The sequence below is a fragment of the Cynocephalus volans genome, chromosome 16 (assembly GCF_027409185.1).
Source record: "Cynocephalus volans isolate mCynVol1 chromosome 16, mCynVol1.pri, whole genome shotgun sequence".
In the NCBI taxonomy this organism is placed as follows: Eukaryota; Metazoa; Chordata; class Mammalia; order Dermoptera; family Cynocephalidae; genus Cynocephalus; species Cynocephalus volans.
In genome coordinates, this window is record NC_084475.1 from 25,948,415 (window position 1) to 25,974,768 (window position 26,354).

Here is a 26,354-nt window from a genome sequence, read left to right on the forward strand (position 1 = left end):
CCCTCCATCCATCCCTCCCTCCATCCATCCCTCCCTCCATCCATCCGTCCATTTTTCCATGCTTTGAGTACCTGCCATGTGCAAGGTACTGAGCTAAGTGCTGTGGTGCTTATTAAGAATTATAAAACAGATCTAACTATCTTCAAAGAGGTTGTGGTCTAAGAACAGTGAATAGACAGGTGCTTAAATAACTGTGGTACAAGGTAGAGTACAGGAAATTCCATGATGGTAGTTTTAATAGCCATGTGCTTGTATTACCAGAGACTTTACTGATTGCAAGTGACAGAAACCCAGATTAACTTAGGCTAATGACATCTAGCCTCAGAGATTGCTGGATCCAAAGGCTCATATGGTATTTTCAGAGTTCTGTCTCTCTTTATATTTCTTTAGCTCTCTTTCCTTCTGGGTGCTGACTTCATTCTTGGACAGTCTCTTTCCTTGAGTTGGGAAATTTCCCTGTGGAAGCTCCAGGCCTGTGTCACTCTTCAGTTATGACCCCAGAGACAGAGAGACTCTCTCTCCCCGCCAGCATTCATTTGTTTAATCGTAGGGAAGATTCTCATTGGTCTAATTGAGGCCACATGCGCATCTCTAAGCCAATCATCATGGCCTATGGGATGGAGTTCTCTGTCTATCCAGAGTCATTGGTCCACTCCTGTACGTGAGGGCTTGGAGGGCTGGAGGGGGAAAGGTGGGTTCCTCCAGACAATGCACTAGGGCCATGTGGGGTTTATGAGATGGGGTTCGTCAAGGGAGGGAAGCGGAGAGGAAGGTTGGGAATGCATTCGGTGTTTTAGGAGGTAAAAGTGACTTCTCTTTATGCAATGTGAGCCTAGATGTGACTGATCTTGCGTAATGATGACACCAGCATCCCTGTGGCTGTGACAATAAAGGCGAAACACCTTTGAGAAATAGAAGATACATTTCCAAGGCATTCTTACCTCTCTACACTGGTGATAACCCTGAAAGGGAAGAAAACCTGAAATTGTTAGGGTGAAAGAGTGGTCAAGGGAGAGGAAAAGAAATGAAACCTGGATCAGTCACAGTTTCTTCTCAGTTATGCTCCCTTTGCTGTATTAAAAAAAAGTTGGGGCTAGGGTGGGTGCGGGGCCATCACCTCGGACACCTGGTGAGGTTGGATGGACGTCACCCATTCTCTCATGTCACTGCCAACACTCCGAGTCACCGGCATCCACTCTCTGCTTTGTTGCAGTTTCATTGCAAATCAGAAAAGGTTAGAAATCATCAACGAAGATGACGTTGAAGCTTATGTGGGACTGAAAAACCTGTGAGTACTCAGGACTTGTGTCCACTGTCTCAGAAATTTTGTTCTGTTCTCTACTGTGGTCAGGTGGGCATTCATTGGTTGGTTCTAATATGCGTGTAATTATATGTTTTCATAGGACAATTGTGGATTCCGGATTAAAATTTGTGGCTTATAAAGCATTTCTGAAAAACAGCAACCTGCGGCACATGTAAGTAGAGGTTGATTTTTTTGCTTCCCAGGACCCGATTTTTTCAGTATTTTCCCCTCTGTTTATTTTCCTTCTTTTCCAACTCTAAACCTCCTTTTATAAAGTTGGTATAGCTGTGATAATAGCTTAGAAACATTAGCTTTGATTTTGTTTCATTTCTGAATAGCTTCAGAGGGGTACTTAGAACAGCCTGTTTATTCCCTTTCATGAATTTCTGGACCATTTCCATCTTGGACAGAGCAATAGGCCAGCAGCAAGGAGTCTGATGTGAAAACTATGTCCTTGTACAGAGTCCTTGATTCTTTTCCTTGGAATCATGACATGTTCCCTGGAAGACATCAAACTAGTGGAGTTGAAAGAAGCTGACTTGGCTTTGGCCTTTTTAGGGGAACTAAAAATTACTAATGCTCCCCTGCACGCCCCCCCCTCCCTCAAGGTCCTCTTTTGAACCTTCATTTTCCCAAAGTGGAGGAAAATCAATCATGGGGCATGCCGAAGGTTTAGACAATTATTAACTCACAATAGGAAATGTTTCCCCCAAAGTCGTGTTGGTGCTTTGTCGACTGAAGTCTAATGGAAACATGAAAAACGGGAGCTATTGGGTTGTTTGCTGCTAAATGCTCTAGATGTCGGTGTTAAAGTCAAAAAAGTGTGGCCTTCCTGAGAGGTTCATTCATGAAACAGACGCGCACGCAAGTGAGGAACATATGTGTGCCCCTCAGCTCAGACTGGTGTCCCCTGCCTGAGCTCTCGGGAGCTTCTGCTGGAGGATGGCAGCCTGTGTTATTGGCCCTGTTCTCACGTACCAAGTTCTCTGCAAGGATACCCGATGGGTCTCATCACCTACAGTTTTTCTATAGGACTCTCACTGCATATTTTTACTTGATATGTTTCTGACAAGTGGTAGGGAAGCGTTTTTTTTTTTTTCTCTCTCATTTTATAGATAAAATCAGACTGAGGAAGGTCTAGAGCTTGCCCAGGTCTGCAGATTGTAAGTGTAGAAGGGAGGCCCCAGAGCTCAGTCCTCTCCATGTTCTCACAATGAGAGAACAGGGAATAAAATCTGTGCCATCCCTATAATTAGAGAATCAACCCTTCTGGTAACATTTGTCCTCTTTCTTTTCCTGGGGAGGACAGTTCCCCCACTGATTTGCGTGCCAGTTAGAAAAGAAATCATTCTCTTAGAGCAGATTGCCTGGATACTCTATGGAGATTTGTTGATATTTTGGAAAACATTAACTTCATAAAGCTGTATCATGGCTTCATATTTTATAGGTAGCATTAGAGATGAAGTCACTTTAAAAATAAAGTCTGTAGATTTAAGATATAACATTCTGCAAAAATGTGATAAAACTCCAGGGAACTTTATTAACACATTTCATTGAAATGGTTTTTGGCATCCTCTCTGCAGTCAGTTTGCCTGTACAAATCTGATGTCTGCGTAGGCCTTGATAGCATAAACAAGAGAGAAGTTGGATAGAAGAGAAAGACAAAATGCTCTAATGCAGTCACTTAAATGTAATTAATGACCTCAATGGTTAAGTTCTGGTATTTTCATTACAGCTGACCTTAGACCCAAATTACTCAACAACCACATTTTACTGGCTGTTTTATCACATCACTTTTAATGTCGTGATTTGTTACAGTGGGCTATGGTTAATTGTAGTTTTAATAGACTTATTTATTACTTTACTGAACTTCTTATATTTTCCTTGTTGCATGCTATTTATATGAATACAAAAGCCACCCTCTGTGTTTTTTTCATGCTGATATATGGTAGAATAATTCTAAGGGCATTCTCTGTGTAATACTAGCTTCTACAAAGCCACATATCTGTTCTTCCCTCCCAAAGATGTATCATTTGGAAACTGACAACTAAAGAGACATGCATATCCTATATGGTTTCCTTAAGAGGCAACAATCAGGAAGCCAATCATAGATCAAACTGCAAAAGCTCTATTGATATTTGTAGCCATTGTCAAATGGTAAAACAGAGTGAAGTTACAAGTATTCAGGCAGGTCTGAGGAAGTCCTCAAATGTCAGTAAGCTTCATCTATTCACACGGTGAATGAGGCTCTTAATCGCCAAAATATGAAATTAATTAAGTTGTTTGCTTTTGAGAATGGCAGGGAGGAAGGAGGGACTGAAGTCAGGTGTCTGCCTTTCCAGATCTTGGTCCCAACCTCTGCTTCTGATTGAGGATTCTGGGGACCACCTTGTTCTTTGCTGATAGCTCACGTGTCAATTGCACTCATGTCAAATATCAGCACAGTGGGGTGTGTGCAAGGGAGCTAATAAGGAAATGTGTATGAAAAGCTGTCTCTCTCTGCCCCGGCACAGACTGATTATCTCTCCGAGTTTCCCCAACAATGTAAAAATTATACAAGTTCAGTCTATTTTATTCCAGGTTTTAGGGAACTTCAGATGGACCCTCTCTTTCCCCTTTCACTCCTCCTCCCCCTCTTCTCCTGTTCACATCAACGTTGCACTGTTACTGTCCAGAGCCCCGGTCACTGGTCACTGAGCTTAATTCTTGGTGCCTTTAATTCCTGCCCAGCCCCTAAGAATCCAGGGTCTGTGAGAAAAGCCAGTCTTTGTGTTTTCCAGAGGCTTTGCAGAGGTGCTAATTAGCTCCTTTGCAGAGTTCTGTAATCAAACAGTAAGAGGATTGTTGGATTTTTTCCCTCCCCTCTTCCTCCTTTCTGGCTTTTGGCTGCTGTAACAAGTATGGTTCCTAGCCCTCGTCCTGTGCCTTGGCCCCTCGCCCTGCTCTGTGCCGTGCTGCAGACGACCCCACAGAGGCAGCTGCTCCCAGGCCCGGGCTGGGGCGCCGCAGGCAGCACCTTCACAGGCATCCTCTTCCTCTGCCTCCCCGCTCCTCCTTTTTCTTGGGGAGGAAGAGCAGGGCTTTTTGTTTGTTTGTTTTGTTTTGTCTCAGAAGGATGGGGATTTCTGATGAAGATGAAAACTTTTGTGTCTTGCAGACTGCAGGCAGACTGACTTTTCAAAGTATTATACTCCAATGAAACCTATTCTTAATTCACATTCCGGAAAAAAAGATTAGTGTGGGCACATTTTGCAGCTTCCTAGTGGATTGTTTTCTCATGTGGGTGGGCACTTTGCTCTCAGTGTGAAGAGAGGAGCTGCAGGCAGGGAAGGACGGAGGGGCCCTGTGCAGGGAGGGGTGTGGATGAGTGGACATCTCCTGTAGACTTAAGCTGGCAGTGGACACACGCTCTTGACTTATGAGATGCCTGAGATTTATCAGTGGCCTTGCCTCAGCGCATGCATTAGCCTCTGGGTTTTAACCCCTCACTGGAGACGACTGGTCAGGCACAGCGACGTACTTCAACTGATGTTTTCACTGGGCTGTCCTGCACAGTAGCCCCAAGTGAGGGTCCAGGTCTACTGCAGCTCCCAGATCTCAGCTTTTCTTCGACTCCTCACTTGCTTTCCTGAGCAGGAAACATACCCTGAAAGGCTTATTGGCTTCCTCTGGCTTGTCGAGGTCCTGGCTGTTTTCATGAAAGTTGATGTTTGTTTTCGTCTGTGTTAATTACTAAACACATGTCTTGAGGCCCAAGCATTGGACACTCTTTAAATAAATTCAAACAGTAATCAAATGCACAAATCAAGTCAGCAGCCAGGATTATGGCTCTGAGTTTCCCACCCCAAAGTCTCATGGCTGTAGTCATTGGAAACTCCCATCCATTGAATGAAACTGCATATTTGGAACATGCCAGTAAATTCATTACTGTTTTTAAAATCACAAATATGCCATCTTTTCATTGTCTGGTTAGTTCAGATTTTAAGATGGTATATTGCTAGAACAGTTCAAGATAAAATCTGACGGATTCCTTGTTATATGATTTTTTGTTGTTCTCATCTTGAAATTATCTAGTTATTGAGGCCATGTGAAAATAATCTCAGCAAAGTTTATCAATCCATAAATGTTTTTTCCTATAAAGACACATTAAATTCAGTTAATATTCAGAGTTTTGTGTGCCTCATAACTTCAAAATATTCATGATGCTGTTTAGTTTTAAAGCATCTTTTTTCTCTACTGAGTTTATAGTTTTTTAAGTTTTATTTTACTTTACATATCCTCCTATTAATTGTTCCAAAGATCAGGATCTCTATGAGGCATGTAACTTGGCTCTGAATCAGCATATGAAAAATACATTTTGGGGTAAAAAAAGATTAAAAATAGACAGCATGAAAAATATGCCTCCCCCTCCCCTAAGCAAGAACTGTGGGAAGGACGACAGGAGTATCTGAGCTGTCACCCCAGATGAAAGAAAGAGGTGGCTGGATCTAAGTAAGGCATGCACAATGGTCAAATAAAGTCACATTTTGAAAACAAAATCTCTATATGAATACTTTGTTTCTAAAATGTAACATTGTAAATTCACACTTAATGTTTTTTGATTCCCTTCAGCAATTTTACCCGAAATAAACTGACGAGTTTGTCTAGAAAACACTTCCGTCACCTCGACTTGTCTGAGCTGTAAGTAATGATTTTGTGTGGCATTTGGGGGAAGTTTTCAAAGGAAAGGGTAATTACGTATTTTTTTTTTAAGTGAGTGTGTTGCAGATCTAATTTTATATTGAAATTCTTAAAAACTGATTTCTCAAGTTTGGGACTCTTGTTCTTTTAGTTCCTCATGAAAACATGATTTAGTAACTTAGAAAATAGAAATGACAATAGTAAAATATCATTTATGATTAGTTTAAATGTGGTCTTTACTTAATTTATTATCTAATAGAGGGAAAAAGAGAAAAAAAAGGGGGGCTTTGTGTTAAAGTGGCTACGTATCTTACAGCATCTATGTTGATTTCTGTTGATTCAAGCCCTAAAGTAAAGCAAACCCATTCCAGGAGGAAATGGCACGGGGCAATCCCCCAGCTGTCATGCATCACCCTGGGTGCCGGCCTGGGGAGAGGGAACAGTGAAGGACAGAGTCCTCCCTGCCCCATGTTTCTGAGATTTTCCTCTAGGTCTGCCACCGCATTCAGTGTTTATCCTTATGTCCTGTTTTCCTCAGCTGTAAAACGATAGGACAAATATTGAAATGTGTTGATGACTAACAGCCAGCATTTCCAAGCGTGCTCAGTTCTTCCTTTTGTCACCATGAAGCAATATGAGCCATTGCCATTGCTAAGGGTGACAGACCCAAAAGAACTCTAAAGCAGGACCTTTGAGCAGCAGAGGTGGGCCCAGAAGGACAAGCCCTCTGAATTCTAGGCAGTGGCTTTTGCTTACACTGTATGTTGCCTGAACTGCAGGGTCTTTCTAGGAAGGTCCATTCATATTCACAAGGAGGCGGTGCAGATTGGAAGATGCCAGTAAAGGAGAGACAGCAAGATAACAGGCAATAGTGGGGGTTTACATGGTGAAAGTCTCGGCAACTGGCAATTGTTTGGAATAAACTAAATTCAGGGAGTTGAAGCACTAGTGTTTCCAACACAGAAATAGGCACAAAAAAGTAGTAGATTTATTAAATAGACTAAGGGACTCTGTAAAAATTTTGGGCATTGCTGCATAAAATATTTTTGATGGATTAAAAATCAGAGTTTTGATTTCAAATTCACATCTCAATATTCTCCCTGCAGCACATTCCCTCAATTCATTCAGCAAATGTTAATTGTGTACCTGTTACAAGTCAAACCGGCATGGCACTAGGCCATTGGATATCAGGTGAAAAGTTTCTGTGTTCTAGGATTCTGTGATCCAGAGGGAGAGGTAGAAACGATACAAGCAAGTGTGATGTGCTGTAGTGACAATTGTAAAAGGTTTGCACAGTGAGCTGGAGGAAGGAGCCGCTGTCTGCCAGTGCTGTGAGGTCGTGTGAGCATCTCTGTGTTATCACTGAAACATCCCTTTGCTTCTTCATCCCTTCTGCTGACTTAATTGTACTTTCTTTTTAGAAAGACTCTGTAGTTTTTCACGTACTCAGAACTCCAGGAAACATCTGGATTAGTGGGTTGAGTCCTTTTGTGGTGTTGGAGATATACTTGGAGGTGATCAAGCAGACACAAATTAAATGGGTCTGTTATGACCACATTTTCCCCAAAGAAACTCTTGGAAAAGTCTCCAGGGATTCCTGAGATTCTTAGAACCCAACCAGAAAACCACAGGAGTAAATGATGTTGCAAAACCCAGGTCCTGGCCTCACGGAAATCTTAAGTATTGTGGTTAATGCCAGGCAGAGGCTATGTAACGATTTTAAATGGCCTCATTTAAGGGCTCATTTCCATAAATGGAATTCATCTTAAATAGGCCACTGAGTATTATAAATAAGCATTTAAAGATTTTTTTCCTTGTGGTTTTTATTTTCCTCTTGACTGCTTCCTCTTCCACCCGTCCCAGGCGGCAGGAGCCCGGCAGCATGGCTGAGGTCTGAATGGTGGTGGCTTTCTCTTTGCAGACCCTCCCACAGGGACCCAAGCAGCTCACTCTGAGCTCAGTTGCTTTGCTCTCAGAAGCCTTGAGTTTGCCGCATGCATGTGCACGTGTGCGTGTGTGTGCCTGAAGTGGGTCTATAGCACCCTTCCAGCTCTTTCTCTTGCTTTCGCTCTGACTTTCTTGCATTGAAGAAACTGGCTATGGTTGCATAATGCAGAAAGCTAGGGGAGCCGGCCCCCTGGCATGCACACTCCAGTTCTAGCTTTGTACTTACAGCCTCATTTGAAATTGAGATGAAATTGTTCTGCCCCCCACTGAAGTTTGAGCTTATTAAATGATAACAGTTGAGTCTCTAGCTTGGTCAGAAATAAGTATGTCAGCGTTCCTGAAAACTTGCTGTAGGATCTTCACTCAAGATCTTCCTAATAACCATGATAAACTTGTTACGGCACCTTAGTTTCCCTACATTGTGAGACCTTCCTTTCTATCCTATGTTGTAGCTATTTCTGTTCCTGTCTTGTTTCCTCCATTATTCTGTAAGGTCTTATGTCACTTTGCATTCTTTAGCCTCTACAGCAGTGTTTGCACATAACAGAGACTCCGTAAATATTAGATAAATGGATGGATAATAAGTGCTGCCACACTGTAAAAGTGGGTATGACTTCCAGAGGTTGCTGGCTAGAAAGAATTCATAATGTTGTAGTATTTCATAAACCCTAGTACAGCTAAAATTTAAAAAGGAGCCTGACTGTGTCTCATTTTTGTTCCATGTAGGATCCTGGTGGGAAATCCATTTACATGCTCCTGTGACATTATGTGGATCAAAACTCTCCAAGAGACTAAATCCAGTCCAGAAATTCAGGATTTGTACTGCCTAAATGAAAGCAGCAAGAATATTCCTCTGTCAAACCTGCAGATACCCAATTGTGGTAATTTATTTTTAAATCGATGAGTTCTAGTTGCTATTAATTATTCTAATTGCCTTGGTGTGGTAGAGCATCTGGGAAGATTACCACTACCCAGATTTTATATAGGATGCTGTTGATGTCTCCAGCGAATCAGACAGCATTTGTGTGCAGTGTGGAGAAATCAGCCGGGAGCAACTTTGATGAATATTCTCTGCAAGTAGAATATTGATTCTGAATGGATGATTTTAAAGTGCATAGAGAAAAAAGTGTACTGTTGATTCCTGTGTTTGTTTGTATGTTTATTTGTTTATCTGTCTATCTCTCTGTCCATTCATCCATCCATTCAAAACATATCCACTAAGAGTGCAGCACTTCATACTCTTAGCAGTTTTTACATCTCCTATTTGCCCCCTACTCCTGTCTTCAGCATTTTCATCTCCAGCATTTAAAAGGGCACTGTATGACAGAGTCACAGCTATGTGTGAGTGCTGGTGTGTTACAAGGAAGGAAAATCAGAGTGTTCTGGTTAGGATTTTACTGCCCTTCCATGACATACCACTGCAATACCCACATATGCATGTTATTCCTCTGTTAAAATTTTCAGCAGTTAGTCAGTCAGGTAACAAGTTCACAAACAATGTTTCATCTTCCAGCCTCGTGGCTGGTGACACAACAGAAAGTCATGGAACACCTGATTCTTGTCCACAAGGAACCTGTGTATGAACCACAAACATCTGATCCTTTGTTTTTGGAAGGCTGTATTGTTGAGGTCCATTTTTATTTGAGAAAAATACTCTTATAGTTGCTGCTTCCTCTTCATGAGAATGTAATAAAAGTAAAGATAGTGTTTGTTTTCTACCCTGGAGGGCCTTACCCTTCCCACAGATTCTTCTGTACAAATAGCCCTTTCATCCTGGGGGACTCAGGCTTTGTTCTCTTGCCAACTTCCCTCAGATTTGCTAGCTAACATTTAAAAAAACCTTTAATATATATATATATATATATATATATATATATATATATATATATCTTTTCCTGGCTGATAAGAGAATAACTATTCTCTGTTCTGGTACAAATTTGCATTGGTGAGAGAAAATGCCTAGAAGGACAAGAAAACAGTGTTGTGTCATGTGGCCTTCCAAGGCTGCTGTGACCACGCTGGTTCGGCAGCCACTGAGAGGCAGAGAGAGAGAGGATCTCGTTGTCCTCTGTTTCACAAACTGCCTCTTGGTAGACGTCTGCTTTGCCCTTGCCTGAAACCAGTTCTATTTTTCAATTTTAATTTTTGGCCATGTTGTCTTGGCAACATTCCGCCAGTGCACCCCACCTTGTGTGTCACTGATAGACCATTGTTTCCTGCAAATGAGTCAGAGTAGTGCGCGTACGGGAGTGAGATTTTGAATTCGCTGTCAGGAGGGCATGGATCTGATTGATCGATCAGGAGTGAATGGTTATGTTCATGGTGACATTCACAATTCATTTCAATGTCAATGATGCTTTTTCAGAAAGCAACATTTATTATGAAAGAATGTGCCAAGTGCATTGACAGACTTATTTTTCTATCACTTTTATGTTCTTAAGCTGTTTTGTTCTTTCCCTGTTAATTTTCTCTGTTCATTTTTCTTTCCAAGTTTTTGAAAGTGTTTTTTACTTATTTATAATTGCACAAATATATTGACACATTTTGTTGCAAAACTAATCTTGTATATTACACATAAAGCCTGTCTTTTTCTTGCTTATGACCATTTCAGGTCAGTAGTCATAGACCTATCATATTCTTTTTAACCATCTTATGGTATTCATGGTAGAATACTTGTACACCTCAATTGTATTAAATGCTTCATAGTTATGGGCATTTACCTTATTTCTCATGTTTCATTACTACAAAAAAGTTTCAACAAGCATCCTTAACTATGCTCTTTGTATATATGTACAAGTGCAGAGGGTATTCTAGAATATATAGTAAGAAGGAGAATTTTTGGCTAATGTGGTTTGCACATTAAAAAATGGCTGGAACAATTTGTAGCCACTGCAACAGCAAACTTCTTAGTTATTGTCTTTCTGAAAAGTACTATGTCACTGCTTTTTAGTGTGCATTTTACTGATTACTGCTGAGTCTCTTATATGTTTATTGGACTGTGTTTATGCCTTAGTGACTTGCCTGTTTATATCCTTTGTCTGTTTTCCTATAGGGTTTTTCCTTTTCTTTACTTTCATTGATGGTGTTTTTTTTTAAATTGTTTGAAAATTATAAATTATATTTCTGTTTTTTGAAAAATATATAAAGCCAAAATATTACTGCACATACCTAGACATGCATTTTCTGCAAGTGTCTCGAGATAACCCCCAACAAGACAGGAAGAGATACTTTTGTTTTCTTCCTCTTTCCATCTCTCAGGTTTTTACAACATGGGATTTTATTTTTAGATTGTTACCTAATTTTTATGAAGATTTCGTATTTTTTGATATACCTTGACTTTTGTATCCTACTACTTTTTCTTGGAGTGGTTTTTCTTTTCACTGCAGTATATCTTCTAATATTTCTTTCAGAGAAATTAAAAAAAAAAAAATCTCCGAGCTCTTGCCAGCTAGAAAATCAGCCTGTATTTTTTCTTCTTAATGGAATTGGCTGAGTAAAAAAATTCTAGGCTCAAAACTGCTAGAACTTTGCAAATATTGTACTGCATTCTTTATGTATTCAGTGTTGCTGATGAGAAGCCTGAGGTCAGTCTGGTTGCTAGGTAATCTATGCTTTTCTTTTTTCTCTAGAAGCTTTGAGGATTTTCATCATATTCATGTCATTCTTAAATTTTACCTCAATGTAACTGGGTGTGGATTTAAACATTCCATTTGGCATGAAGGGTGCCCTTTCAGTATGAAGGTTCATGTTTTCAGTTCTGGAAAGTATTGTTATTGATTTGCTCTGTATATTCTTTCTATTTATTCTTTAATTCAGGAATTATAATTGGTTGGGTATTTATACTTCTGGCTCCAATTTCCATTCTACTCAACCCTTCTTTTCTTTTTTTGTAGTTGAAACATAATTGATTATACATATCTGTGGGGTACAGCATCGAATATCAATACCTGTGTATAATATGTGGTGATCAAATCAGGATAATTAATATATTCATCATTACACAATGTAATGATTTTTTGCGGCCCTTTACCATTTTGTCACCGGCCCCCCTCCCCCTCTCACTTTCCCACCTCTGGTGGCCTCAGTTCTGTCTCTACTTTTGAAAGTTCAATGAATTATTGTGATTGTTGTGTCATTCTTTCCTTCTTTTCTTTCTTTATAGATATTTTTTATTTTTATTTTTTAGCTTTTACTTATGAGTGAGGACATGTGGTATTTCTCTTTCTGTGCCTGGCTTATTTCACACAATATGATTTTCTTTAAGTTCATCCATGATACTGTGAATGACAGAATTTCATTCTTTTTTACAGCAGAGGAGTATTCCAAAGTGTAGCCACACCACATTTCCTTATCCAGTTGTCCATTGATGGACATTTAGGTTGGTTCATTTCTGATTTTTGTTATTTGGGTCTTCTCTCTTCTTTTTTTAGTTTGCTTAGCTAATGATTTGTGTATTTTGTCTGTCTTCTCAAAAAAATCAACTTTTTGCTTCGTTGATCATTTGTGTTGTTTTTTGGGTGTCTATTTCGTTTAGTTCTGCTCTGATCTTAATTATTTCTTTTCATCTACTAATTTGGGGATTGAATTGTTCTTGTTTTTCTAGTTCTTTGAGGTGTAGTGTTGGGTTGTTTATTTGAAATCTTTCTATTCTTTTGATGCAACTCTTTATTGCAATAAACTTCCCTTTAAGTATTGCTTTTGCAGCATCCCACAGGTTTTGGTATGATGTGTCTTTATTTTCATTCATTTCAAGAAATTTTTTGATTTCCTGTTTAATTTCTTCTTGTCCCATAGGTTGTCCAGGAGCATGTGGTTTAATTTCCATGTATTTGTATAGTTTCCAGAATTTTGCTTTTTATTGAGTTCTAGTTTTAATCTATTGTGGTCTGAAAATATACTTGAAATGATTTCAGTTCTTTAAAATTTGTTGAGACTCGATTTGTGACCTAATGTGTGGTCTATCCTGGAGAATGTTCCATGTGCTGATGAGAAGAATGAATATTCTGTAGCTGTTGGCTGAAAGGTTCTGTAGATGTCTGCCAGGTCCAATTGGTCTAAAGTGCAGTTTAAATCCTGTGTTTCTCCATTGATTTGTTGCCTAGAAGATCAGTCCAGCATTGACAGCGGGGTGTTCAGGTCCCCAGGTTTTACCATATGGGGGTCTATCTCTTTCTTTAGGTCTAGTCAACACTTTGTTAATACTTTCCACCTCTCCTTGCTCCTTCTACCCACTTGTCCTTTGGGCTGTGTTATGGGAGAACTGGTTCACTCACCCCTTCGTTCTTCAGCTATTTCTCCAGCTGCTGAATTTTTTACTTTCAGCCATTAATTTTTAATTTCTGCCATCCCTAGTGATCTGTTTTATATGGCTGAATTGTCCTTTTCCATATTGGGGTTCATGATATCTTTAGGGTGTTACCAGCACCCGGCATGACTGTTTTTGTGTGTCTAGTTCCTCCCACACTCATTGCCTCTCCTTGGGAGGAGCTAGGATGTTGCTGAAAGCCATGCCCACCGTGGGGCGGTGGGGCGTGTTGTGGAAAGGTTACTCTTCTTGCTGCTTCTATGTTTTCTTACCCATCGCCCTGTGGCTTGGCCTAGGTGGGGCCCCGCTCAGTCCTGCAGTCCTACCCTCTAGCGCTAGGTCAGCCTAGAGCCTGCCTGTTTTGTACAGTACATAGTTATATGTCCCTATTGGGCTCTGTTGCTTTTCTTCAATTCTGTTTCCCTGCTTTTTGTCGTTCAAGTATTTCTCATAGTCTCTTATCCACCAACAGTATGCCTTCTTATTTTCCAACATGGTTCTAGATTTTTTTAAAAAATTTATTTTTATTTTATTTTATTTTATTCAATCATAATTGATTATGCATATTTTGGGGGCTTCACTGTTGATATATGTTGATCAAATCAATATTATTAGCATATTCATACTTATTCTTTATGCCCCTTATCCAGTCTCTCCCCGTCCCCCTCCCCCTCTCCCTCCCCCTCTGATAGCCCTAGATTTCTTCTCTCCTTCTGAAAGAGTAACGGTTACTCCGTAGATTTGTTGCCTAGATGATCTGTTCAGTGCTGAGAGAGGTGTGTTCAGGTCCCCCACTATTATCGTAGAGTAGATGCTGCTTCTGTCCCTCTGGAATGGGCTTGGTGGAGAGAGACATCCTCTTCTTTTCTTTGGTCTCCACTGGTGACTCTCCTTGTGACAATGCACTTGAGTGGCTGGCGTTCCATCTGCATGGTGGTTGTGGCATCAAGCTGCTCACAGTTTCTTATCTACCAACAGTATGCCTTCTCATTTTCCAACATGGTTCTGGATTTTTTAAAAAAATATTGCAACTCTATTTTCAATAGCCAAGAGTTAGAACAGGCTTAAATGCCCATCAACAGATGACTGGATGAGGAAAATGTGGTATATTTACACAATGGAATACTACTCTGCCATGAAAAAGAATGAAATCCTACCATTTGTAGCAATGTGGATGAATTTAGAGAAAATTATTTTAAGTGAAATAAGCAGGCACAGAAAGAGAAATACTGCATGTTCTCACTTATATGTGGAAGCTAATAAAAATAAATAAATAAATAGACAACAAATAAATAGAGGGGGAAAAAAAAGACACAATGATCACAATAATTCTTTGAACTTGTTAAGAGAAGTGAACAAAACTGAGGTTGCCGGGGGTGGGAAAGGAGGAGAGGGTTAGGGGGGAAAGGGAGGAATCAGTAAGGGCCCACGAAAGACAATTACATTGTATAATGATAAATAAAGAAACAAACAAACAAAAAAAGAAAGTCAAAAAATATGTATTTTATATCATTTCTAGAGATTTGGGTTGAGAGGCTCTTAGTCATGTATTAATATTCTTTGTGATGGTTTCTCAACTATGGTTTTTTAAAGAGAAAGACAAATTGAGCAGAAAATTACGCTAGAGTATTGGATTTAAAATCTTTCTCTGAAATTCCATGTTGAAGAAACCAGATAATAAATAACCTGTTAATATCTTCAAATTAGACGTTTTGTTTAAAAACCTGTATTTATAGTCACTGGCTCTTTCTTTTACATATGCTTTTAAAACACATCTGTTGTGTTTAAATCACAGATTTGTGGAGTTCGTCTTATTTTCACACTTTTTTGGGGGGCATGAAACTTTTTAGCTCACCCTGAATCTGCTGAGAATATGGTCCTGTGTGCTCCACCATTGTAAATCAACAATTTGCCAAAGACTGTGGTCATTGCCTTTAGTTTGCAACTGGTATTATCTTCATTTCAAATTAAAAAAAAGAGCTGTTAAGATTTCATTTCTTTATAGGATGGGTTTTCTTTAAATGCTTCCCCTTTAGTATTCTTTACGTAGGTATTATATGGAGAGGAAGTTCACTACATTTTATATTGGGAATATGCATCCTTCATGGTACCCAATGTATGCCCATTGAGCATAATAGGCATTTGGTGAATGTTTGCTGAATTGATCAATTAATAAATACACGAACCATATTATATTAATGATCCGATGGGACTAGGTTTTTAATATAATGGTGCGGATGTCTCAGTTAATTAAATATAACTTAAACATACTATTCTAGCCAAATTATTCCATATTTTAGTACTTTGTATTTCTCTTTGAAATTTCTGTCCTTGTTGTTTTTTGGGAGAATCTTGTTTCTTCTTTTTTTCCTTATGCCCTTAGAGATGAATTGAGTGTGATAGGCAGGGCTGGGAGGTATAACTGCGTCATTCCCATTAATAGCACAGTCAAAATGCATCATAATATTTTTCTGACAGCTCCCTCCTGCCGTGAATTACTGTAAATTTATTCATGCTGTGAAACAAATTGTGGTCTGTTTCTCCACAAGGCCCTTTTAAACCTTAGAAAAACTTTATTAATTACAAGGTAACAAAACATATTCATATAAAATTTCCACGTTAATTGGAATAAAGTGGTGCTATGAGCAATGATTCTGAAGAAGAAATGGAATTATACAAGTGCTGTGATTTTGCCAGGCTGTGCTGATTCATCATTTCATACAAAAATGTCCCTGCTACTTCTTGTAATGTTATTAATGAAATTATTTATCACACAGTATTTTAAAATTTTTTCTACTCAATTCTTGTACACTTAGTTGATCTTTGCAGTTAGTCTTGCAGTATAAGCCTTTCAATCATTTCCCCTGGATGAATGGGATTATTAAGGAGCAGTGGACTTTATACTTTAATTTTTTATACTGTAATTATGATTTAAGTCTTATCTGGAAGAGAGCTTCTTCAGGAAGTGTTAATAGTGGATGAAATGTTCTGTTCTAAGTAGATGGCAGATACATTTAAGAAAGGCAGTATTCCTGTGGGTCATATAAAAACAATTCCTCAACCCATTTTACTAGTAACTTGTTACCATAGAGAGTGATGGTCCCATAGTGCATATAAGGTGGCAATTCACTTGATGGTTGAAGAACTGCGGAGTTACTATATAAAACACCCTTAGCAACCCCAAGGATTGATATCAGCCCTGCCTTTGGTTTCTTTGTTATTTATGACAATTTCAATTTTCCACTTTTCCAAACTTCAAACTTTTAGTGTAAAGACTCCTTAAGACACATCCAGAAAATACTATTTATGATAGTTAAGGTCATTTCAGAGGTGCCATGGAGGAGAAGCCTGGTTTTTGAGTTAAATTGGTTTTAATGATTTATTTTCAAGAGTTACTTTTGTTTTCATCCATGGTTTGTAGCACACATGTCGGTTCAGCATATTTGTGCATACTTCTTCTTTTGTTTTAAACCAGGAAAATAGTCTGATTGCAATTCTAATTTGTTGAATTAGAATTACAGAAGATTAAAAAGAAATATTATACGAACACTCTGTGTACCTTAGATTGGCATGACATTATTTTCTTAGCATCTTAGCAGGATTGTTTTTTTGTTTTTGGAAAAACATATTACAAAGTCTACTTTAGCTTGCTGCTTTGCTTTAATTTTATTAGAAATCAGGTTTTATCTCCTAAAATAAAGCAAAGCACTCAGTGGATCATTGCTTTTCTCTATCCTTTTAGAATGCCAAGTGAAACTGTTTTTTCTACTCTGTCAGCCACTGTTTAAATCTTTGTATTTAGAAGTCATATGGTAGCTGTTACTCTCATGACATGGCTCACATACGCTTAGAAGCACAATTTCCAATCTGAGCTTAGAAAGTCACTTTGCTTATTTTCTGTCATTTTTTGCAACCAGGTGTGAAGTGATGACTTCTAAATAGGTCGGGCTCATTCTGGTTTCATTCCTGATTATAGAATATATCTGTTGAGGAGACAAAGAAATTGGAAGTTATGCCAAGAAGATAGAAAGGTAAAGAGGAAGGTTATAGAATTTTAATTTTCTATTGAAAGAGAATTAACAGATATCAAGGTCAAGTATCTATTTGTTTTAAGTTCTTTATGTATGCAAAAATAGGAGTGAGAGAAGACAGAGAACAGACAAAATCATAATTTACTGGAATATTTTTATACACGTGGAATAATGACCCAACATGAAATGAACACATCACTGCAGCAAGCTGAAAAAGAACACAGTCCACACTTACTGGTGAATACTGACAATTAAAACCCAAATTTGATTCATTTCATTTGTTGCAAAGCTGAACTAATAGTCCAAAAGGACTAGAGATTAGTTTTCTCAGTGATTAGAAAGTGAGGACCTACACTGAATGAATGATTGAAGGACTTGATTGGTCTGGTCAGCTCTCAAGAAGTGTGTACTGCTGGGGGGAGGAGAGACACAGAGGACCCCAGCAAGGGAGGCAGCCAGCAGTGGGCCGGAGAAGGCCAGGGACAGACAGACGCAGCCCCTCCCTCTCACGAGCTGTTCGGTTGTGATGCTTTATAAGCTTTAACTCTTCATTTGGAAATAGGGGTACTAATGGCCCCTACTTTCCAGGACTTTTAGGATAACTAATAAGGTAATATAGTAGTCCCCCCTCGTCCACAGGGGATGTGGTCCAAGACCCCCAGCAGATGCCTGAAACTGCGGATAGTGCGGAACCCTGTAGATACTATACACGAATTTCCTTTTCCCTCTTCACAGTTTCACGGGTAGGAGATTCGTTCTCACTGTAGATCACAGCAACCTCAGCATACTTTTTTTTTCCTTTCCTTAAGTCAAGAATGTTCATTTTTTCATTTGAGGAAGCACTTTACGACTTTTCTTTGGCATATTCAAATTGCCAGATCACTACTTTTACACTTCGGGACCATTATAAAGTAAAATAAGGGTCACATGAACACAAACACTGAGATACTGTACCAGTGGCTCCAGTAGCCAAGGTGGCTGGGTACACAGCTGGGCAAAGGGATGACCGCCACACTGCTCAGAGCGGTGCACAATTTAAAACGTATGAATTGTTTTCTGCTGGAGTTTTCCTTTTAATATTTTCTAACCTTTGTTGGCTGTGAGTAACTGAAACCACAGGCAGCGAAACTCTGGGTAAGGGGGGGACTACTATATATTAAAAACATTTAAGATGGAGTCTAGCACATGTGAAGGTACTTCAAAAAGTGCGTGGAAAAATAGAATTCAAAGGTAATGCAAATCCTTCCATGAACTTTTTGAAGACCCCCTTGCATTTAGTACTCAATTAATATTAGCTATCAATGTTACCACTGTCATCGAAAGGAACAGTTAGCTTTAAACATACTTTACATTTTAATTTAAATGTGTAAATGTTATAGTTTGTCAAATTGCTTCAAATAAAAGTAACAAAGCCACGACAGATATCACAACTCAAAGAAGTGGTTATGTCCTCAAGTAAGCTTGGGGAAAAAAGTCAATGAAAGTTAAATGGGTTACTGTGTAGCAGGACTTCTCAGAGCGTTTAGTACTGCAGTGTGCATTGTGAACATACAGAGTTTTCTACTGGGTTTTCTTTTCTTTTCTTTTTTTGTGTAATCTTGGATATTTGTTTTCCTTAGATCATTTAAAGGAATTAGAGTTCCACAGAACAGAATTTGGGGGAAGTTTGGTGGACTAGGTAACTACTCAGGCTGCTGTCAGGTTTCAGGATAACAGCTGTAGAAACAAAAGCCAGGTGAATGATTGTCGAACAGCCACTATCTAAACCCCTGCTACTCAAAGTGTGGTCTGTGGACCAAGAACTTTGTTAGAAATGCAAACTCTCAGGCCCCCACATACACCTACTGGAAAAGAAGCTACATTTTTAACAAGATCGGTGATTCAAATGCACTTAAAGTTTGGGAAGCTCTGGTCTCAGGAAAGTCGGCTTTTCTCTTCATGGTTGATGATTTTCTGCTGAGGACTATGGGCTAGTGAGTCCTTCCTGAACAAGTGCAGGCCAGGAGACACTGACATGCCGGTGTCTGTCTGCCTGGGAAGCTGGTCAGCTCTCATCTCCAGCGAGGGTCCCCAGACTGCAAGGGAGCACGGCTGTGGTGCTCGGGATCAGGATCCTGTTACAGTAGCGCCAGCAGCTCCTTGGAAGCGTTGCTGGGCTTTGCTCTGTGTTTGTGCCGATTTCAAATCTTATTAAGCCAGGAAGTAGTGCCTGGCAAGTGGTCTATCCTGCCTTGGTCGCTCTTGCTTCCCAATTCATTATTATTGTGCTAATTAAACCTCAAGTGATATTTCAAGTACAGATTGTTTTTTCCATTATTGAATCTTTGGCCAGCATATTAAATACTGAAGTAGAAGTAACGTGAGTCAGCTGCTTACTCATTTGTGGAAGACTTTACATTTAAAAGATCTAGACTTGGCCAATTTTGCACAGATTCCTTTGGAAACTGCTATGACAGGGTGATACAGTTTATAAATAAAGGAGACACACTCTTCCTTCACAGAATAAACACGTGATTATTTTTCAAATGAACTAAATTCCTAGATCATGGACGTGCAGTGGTATGTATGGTCTGTGCTAAAATGTTCAGCCCGGGAGGTGGTGGTGAACACCCTGATCCTTAGGTTCAAATCCCTGGTCTATAGGTACTTGTGCAACTTTGGAAGACGTATTTGACTTTTTCAAAACTCATATACTTAAATGAGGACAAAATGCTGAACGTGAAGATTTGTCGTAAGGATTAAGTAAAACCATAAAGAACTAGACAAGAGTGTCTGGGTCAGTGAATGCCCTAGATATGCTAATATTACTATTACTGTAATTAAATATTTTTAGAGCTGTTAATCTTATAAGCTTGAAGAAAAAAAACAGCATTATATTTTATAGGGAAAATTGAGATTATGACATCATATTTTCTACTGAGAATCTCCTTATTTTAATCTTTCTGTGCTCAGAATTTCCAAACTATTAGACACGTTTATAAAGGGTAGGAAATTTATCCCATAGGTTTGTATTTGAAGTGCCGAGGGGGGCTGTCTTTAAGATTTATTACTGGGGTCTGGCTGTAGAGGGGGTTATATCTTGAGGAAAAGTATCATGGCAGGCCCCAGTCCCCATGGTCCCAGAGTCAGCAGATAAGTCTGTAAGTACAAAGAAAAGGGCAGAGAGTCAACAAAGCACAGAAAATTGCAAGCTGAGAATGTAGATGCGTGAGTGGTGACTGATGGAAAGTCTGAGGATGCTGGATACTGCGCTGGCAGTGGGGAAAGGCAAGGGGAAACGTGGTTTATAACACAGAACTACTGCAGTGCTCCGAAGATGAGGGTACAGGTAACACCAAATACAGGATATTGGTTGAAAGTCTGCTCAGAAGCAGCTAAACCTGTTTTTGTCCTGAAAAACCCAGGTGACTACACCCCTCCCCCCTCAGCAGAAAAAAGGTTTATTCTCTAACAAAGATAAAACAAAGTTCTGAGAAACTTCAGAAAGAGTTGAGTTTGTGGGAGCCATAGAAAAAATGATGGATTTACATACTGAATATTGGTATTTTCAGCCTCCTTCCTTCTCCAAACAGGGCATTGGAGGTGCACTATCAGTAATTTGACCAGCACCTTCCTTGAAATTATTTCATTATCTTGATGTCAGGTGGTATCCAGTAAAGAGGTCAATAATATTGCCCTGCAATGACGCTGACAGTTCATAAATGTGCAATGCTTCTGGTAGCCCATTTTTAAAGATGTGTGAATAGCCAAGGATGTTTGAGGAAATCTTATAATATGAAAGATAAACGTAAAACAACCAAAGAGAACACAATTGTAAGAAACAAAGGTGATATGGAGAGAAGGAAAATTCAGAAGAAATTATTATTAATATCACGTTGAGGTCAGGAGAGATACTGCATCCATGAAACAAAAACAGGGTGCTATAAAAAAAAAGAACATTCAGGAACAAAAAATGAGCCTTGAATGCTAAACATATGACATAGGAATGAAAAACCTCAAAAGAAAGTTTGAAAGGTAAATCTGAAGAAATCTCCCTTTTAAAAAGAACAAGTAGACAAAAAGATGGAAAATAGTAGAGAAAGGATTAGGAAATTAGAAGGGCCATCCAGAAGGTCCGACATCCAAATCTCAGGAGTTCTAAGTGGTGAGAAAGCATTGTGTCGTAGTTGAATTGCCATCTTGTTTTTTCTTTTTCTTTCTTAGTGGCACGTACAACAGTGTTATATCCCGTAATTGATATTGTCTTAAATTTGATGAAATATGATAACTATGACACATTAGATGGCTCAGCTGTCAGTAGGGCTTACTTATGATAAGCTTTATGTGATCATCTAGACAGTGTAACTTCACAGCATATGGAAGGAAAGATGTGAGGACACAGAGCATGTGGCGTGCTATGTGGGCACGTGGCGAGGGCTGGCATTCTGTTCTCGTGTTCGGTGGTGGGAGGTCAGTAGATAATACTACAACAGAAAAACCAAGAAGCAGCAACAGAAGCATGATATTAAATGATGGTGAGAGCCAGGTCTGGGGTCTAGGTCTCATCCTATTTACTGCACTCTCTCTCGATCACTGTTAAATACTAGGGGACTCTTTGAAATTCTTTGAAAGATAGAACAATACTTTCTAGTGAATGCTTATGGGGAGGAAAGGTTCTGAAGGGGTCTCACGAGCCCCCAAAAGCCAGATCTTGTTGGGCAGCCCTCTTCCAATGGTGGGAATGCTGTGCACATACGAGGGTGCTTCAAAAAAGTCCATGGAAAGATTTGTATTATCTTTCAATTCCATTTTTTTATAGCAATACAGCTGTAAGATTGTAAAATATAATTTTTATAAGTTTTAAGAATTAAAAAAATTTAATTTAATTTAATTTAAATTTATTTTGTTCATTGTACATATTTATGGGGTAAAGTTTGTTGTTTCAATACATGCATATACAATTCTGTTTTTCCATGAACTTTTTAAAGTTCCCTTGTACATTGTGCAAATCTTGTCCCAGTCTGATTTCAGTAATAAGGAACAATGGCTTTGCCGATGAGGACTGCATCTTTACTCAGAGAGCGGTTTGCGTGTAGTAATGTGAACATGGTGCTGGGTGGGTTGGTTAATTGCAGTTTAACAGCTGTTGAAGATGAATTGCCTTTTCTGACCTCCAGGTTACTCCTGAGGACACAGCTGTTGGGGTGAATGCAGTCTCAAGCAGAGTTTCTTATACCAAGAAAGGGACAGGCTTGACTGGCAGGACCCGACATATGGTTACACCCTCTGAGACCTGTCTACATGTGAATAATACTGTGATTCCCATTTGGTTTAAAACAGTGTACACAATCAGTAGGTGTGATAGTTTAATGAAGTGATAGCAATATCACTTATAAAACTCCTACCTTTGCAATGTAAAAGTATAAAAATGATGCTCTGCTGAAATACTAAAGAATGTTTATAAGGTTCAAAATTTCATCCGGGGAATACATTCTCAGGGGTTTTCCAATGAAAAGAACGTTTCATTGGAAAAAGCACCCACATAACTATTTGCATTATATTTTAAATAGGATGACCAATATTATCTACAGTACTTTAACTATGATTTACATAGCTTTGAAACATTCTAACACTGATAGTTCAAACCTCATGTCTTTGAAAAATGCTTTGTGACTACATTTTCTTCAATAGTCTGACTCTTTAAAAATCTAGATCTGGTAGCAGGTTAGATTTATGAATCACTTAATGCAAAAAAATTGATTTTTTGCAAAAAATATAGATACATCTCACCCTTTTGTGTTTTGGATTATATTTTTAAAAAGTGGAGGGAAGGAGGTGGGGGAAATAGAGGAGAAACAATGCCAGTCCACAAGTACAGCGCCTAGTACTAATCCAGTGTTTTACGAGCAAAACATTAGATTAGTAACTGTAGGCCAATAAAAGAGGTGGAAGACAGTTCTAAATGCTAGTGTGTTTTTTGTTTTAATAAAAGGTTACTCTGTGATAATGTTTTTAAAGATGGGTGTATAATTTATTTTCAAATCTAGTTGCAGCATATTTTTTGGTCCACGTTAAACCTACAATTCTTATCAACTTGGCACTTTTCCAGATCAACATATATCAGTCTCAGAAAGTAAATACAAGTAATGATTGATTTTCAATTTATTACTGTTGTTTTGATCCTGCATTTAACTATTTCTATGTGTCTCTATTTACTTTTCTTGTTCCACAGGTTTGCCAACAGCAAATCTGGCCGCACCTAACCTCACCGTGGAGGAAGGAAAGTCTATCACGCTATCCTGTAGTGTGGCAGGCGACCCAGTTCCCAGTATGTACTGGGATGTTGGTAATCTGGTTTCCAAACATATGGTAAGGCTTATGTCTGGCTCCGTCTTAATAGAGATACAATGAGAGTGTTCCAGAATTTGAGAGCATATTAAACTTAGTGACGATCATTTCATATTTTATAGAGCCACATTAGAAATTTACAAGTTCTTGATGTACATTTACTTTCTATTTATTCTTAACTGAAAAAGACTAATGCAGGTTTGCATTTTAGTTATGTACACCCAGTAGATTGGAGAGTCTTTGTGTCCCTAGTGAGTGCTTTGTGTCATCGTGAACAAAGCGAGTGACTCTCCCTGTGGTCTTTTCCCGTGGAGGAAGGTAGGTAGGTAGGAATTCGAGGACTTAGTTAATCTCCCCCATGAAGCAGTTGAAACCGAGAGAAATAGAATAACTTCTGATTTATTCCTTTGCCTGAACCCAATTCAGGCAGGGAGGCTTTCTATTGTTATATGTATTTTTCTCTAGGTAGGGGAAGAAAACCCAAATCTAGTCATTTTAGGATCAATCCTAATAAAGATTATTTTTGTCTGTTAATTCATTTGTAGAATGAAACAAGCTCCACACAGGGCTTCTTAAGGATAACTAACATTTCATCTGATGACAGTGGAAAGCAAATCTCTTGTGTGGCAGAAAATCTTGTAGGAGAAGATCAAGATTCTGTCAACCTCACTGTGCATTGTACGTAATCAGATCGGCATGTGTTTTTAATAACAAATGATCGTGGACGCACAACATTTGTCTCCACGGCACTCTGGGTGCTGCTTAAGTTTGTTAAAAAAGTATATGTGATGTTCCATGCATACTTAATTAAGAAACGTTATCAGCCTTTTCCACTTTTTCTATTTCTGCCTAATATCCCTTCTCGTGCATTGTCTTTCCTTTAAGCTTCTTTTTTGCTCTTGAGCTTGTCCTTTTTTTGCCTTCTCCTGTCTTTTTCTGATAGAACATATTTTGAGCTGGTTGTTCCCTCTTGTTAATGTTTTAGCTTAAATTCTCATAAACCAGTTTCCAAAATTTTTCCTCTGTAAAAGCAATGTGATGATTTAAAGTTATGTTACCTGAAGTCTTTTCCAGCTGTTCACAGACACTTAATTGCACTATTGATACAATAAAACCTCATTAGTTTAACCTCAAGTTTTTGTGAGAAGGTAGGAGTCCTACTTAAATTATTGAAAATTATCATCACCTGCAGAAAGCTTTTATTATTATTGTTGTTGTTTTAAGTTCTGTACACTTTGAAAGTAAGATAAAAGATATCCATGCTTCTTAGTTAAACGTTAAGTACATTGTTTTCCAGTATTACAAATAATGGAACTTATATCTTAAAACTCCACATTGTGGCCTTCAGTGGGAATGTATGTTCAGTAAAAACCATTTGGACACTTCACATCATTGCAAATTCTGAGCTGGCCTGGTATAAATTAGTGAGGTTTTGCTCTGTTTGGATTAGGATTTGGATGAGAAAAACATGAGCATGCATGTGTGTAAGTATGTGTACAAATTACACACGTGTAGACACATGGCCAGAGCTGGTGTAGATATATGGTTAGCACTCATTATAGTACCCATTCGGTGTGTGATTGTTAGAATGAATAGTTGAAATCACCAAGAGTGATCCTTTGTCACTCTCAGTACTGTCACTCTGCCCTGTGGGTGCTGGACTCATAATTTCTCATCATTTTGACCCAGCCAGAAGCCTGAAGTCAATGTGATCCCCAAACATATGCAAACACTTCCAACTTTATGTCCCTCATTCAGCACCGCATGAACAGCTCATATGGGCTTGGTGGAAGGAATAAGTGGGCCTGGGCATGGGGATCTGGGCTGGTGGGAGGAAGGTAAGTGTGGCCCCTGCCCCACTGCATCCTTGTCATGTCTGGACTGTAATGCGTATCTCCAAGTATGTGGATCTACACAGGCACACACCTTATTTTGCCCAAACAGATATAGAATCCCCCAAATCATGTTTAAATTGAATTTTAAAAGATGGGATCATATATTAAAAGCTATTTTATTTTCCAAAGACTGTTTTAAGGAGGAGTCTGAGAAATATTTGGTAAAGCAAACAGTTAAACCTTGCAAATTTAAATTTAGTAACATTGCATTTCTTAAAGTGAGAGACCCTGTTATGATACACATTTGCAGAGTTCAGCAACTTCATGTGCTCAGTTGTGAGTAACTTCACTGGTGTCACTGGTAACTGGAAGTCTTTCTGTAGATTATGGAAATGAATTAGGATCTTTTATCAGCTTTACTTCTTCTTGGGTAACATTCCAGGAGGATTTACCTGAGTGCAGAGAAGAGTATCTACTTTCTATTAAGGACACTCGAACTTGAGGTTTTTCTTAGTTTTGGTCAGTATCTCTGTGGTCACCATGATCTGAAGTACTGACTTTATCAAAGTTTAGATAAAGAGTAGGAGGAATAAATGACAAAGAATATTGAAAACTGAGATATTCATTGCAGGGACCGCATGCAGAGTGTTTGTATGTGCGCAGGCTGTGATGCCTTAAACATTTTCCCCCTTTGTGTGATTGACGTGTCCAGTCAAGAAGCCAGAGTACGAGAGGGAAGAGCTACTGGATCAGGAGGCCTGGATTCTTGTTCTAGATCTTACTTGCTCGCTAACTTTGACCAACTCACTTAACCTCATTGGACGTTGGTTTCTTCATATAAAAAAATGATGATATTAGATCTCAAGAGTCTTTTCCAGTCCTTGATTTTATAATTATCAAAGTCAGTATACATTAAAATAAACAGC

At 38.9% G+C, this 26,354-nt stretch overlaps 1 protein-coding gene across 1 annotated transcript in view; it reads left to right on the forward strand.

Moving 5' to 3' along the window:
• NTRK2 (neurotrophic receptor tyrosine kinase 2) overlaps positions 1–26,354 on the forward strand; it is a 326,056-nt gene that overhangs the window by 26,989 nt on the left and 272,713 nt on the right. The window contains exons 2-7 of the mRNA XM_063080630.1: positions 1,214–1,288; positions 1,404–1,475; positions 5,915–5,983; positions 8,657–8,811; positions 23,478–23,614; positions 24,139–24,271. Of these exons, the coding sequence (XP_062936700.1) occupies positions 1,214–1,288; positions 1,404–1,475; positions 5,915–5,983; positions 8,657–8,811; positions 23,478–23,614; positions 24,139–24,271 (641 nt within the window). The remainder of the gene's footprint in view (positions 1–1,213; positions 1,289–1,403; positions 1,476–5,914; positions 5,984–8,656; positions 8,812–23,477; positions 23,615–24,138; positions 24,272–26,354) is intronic.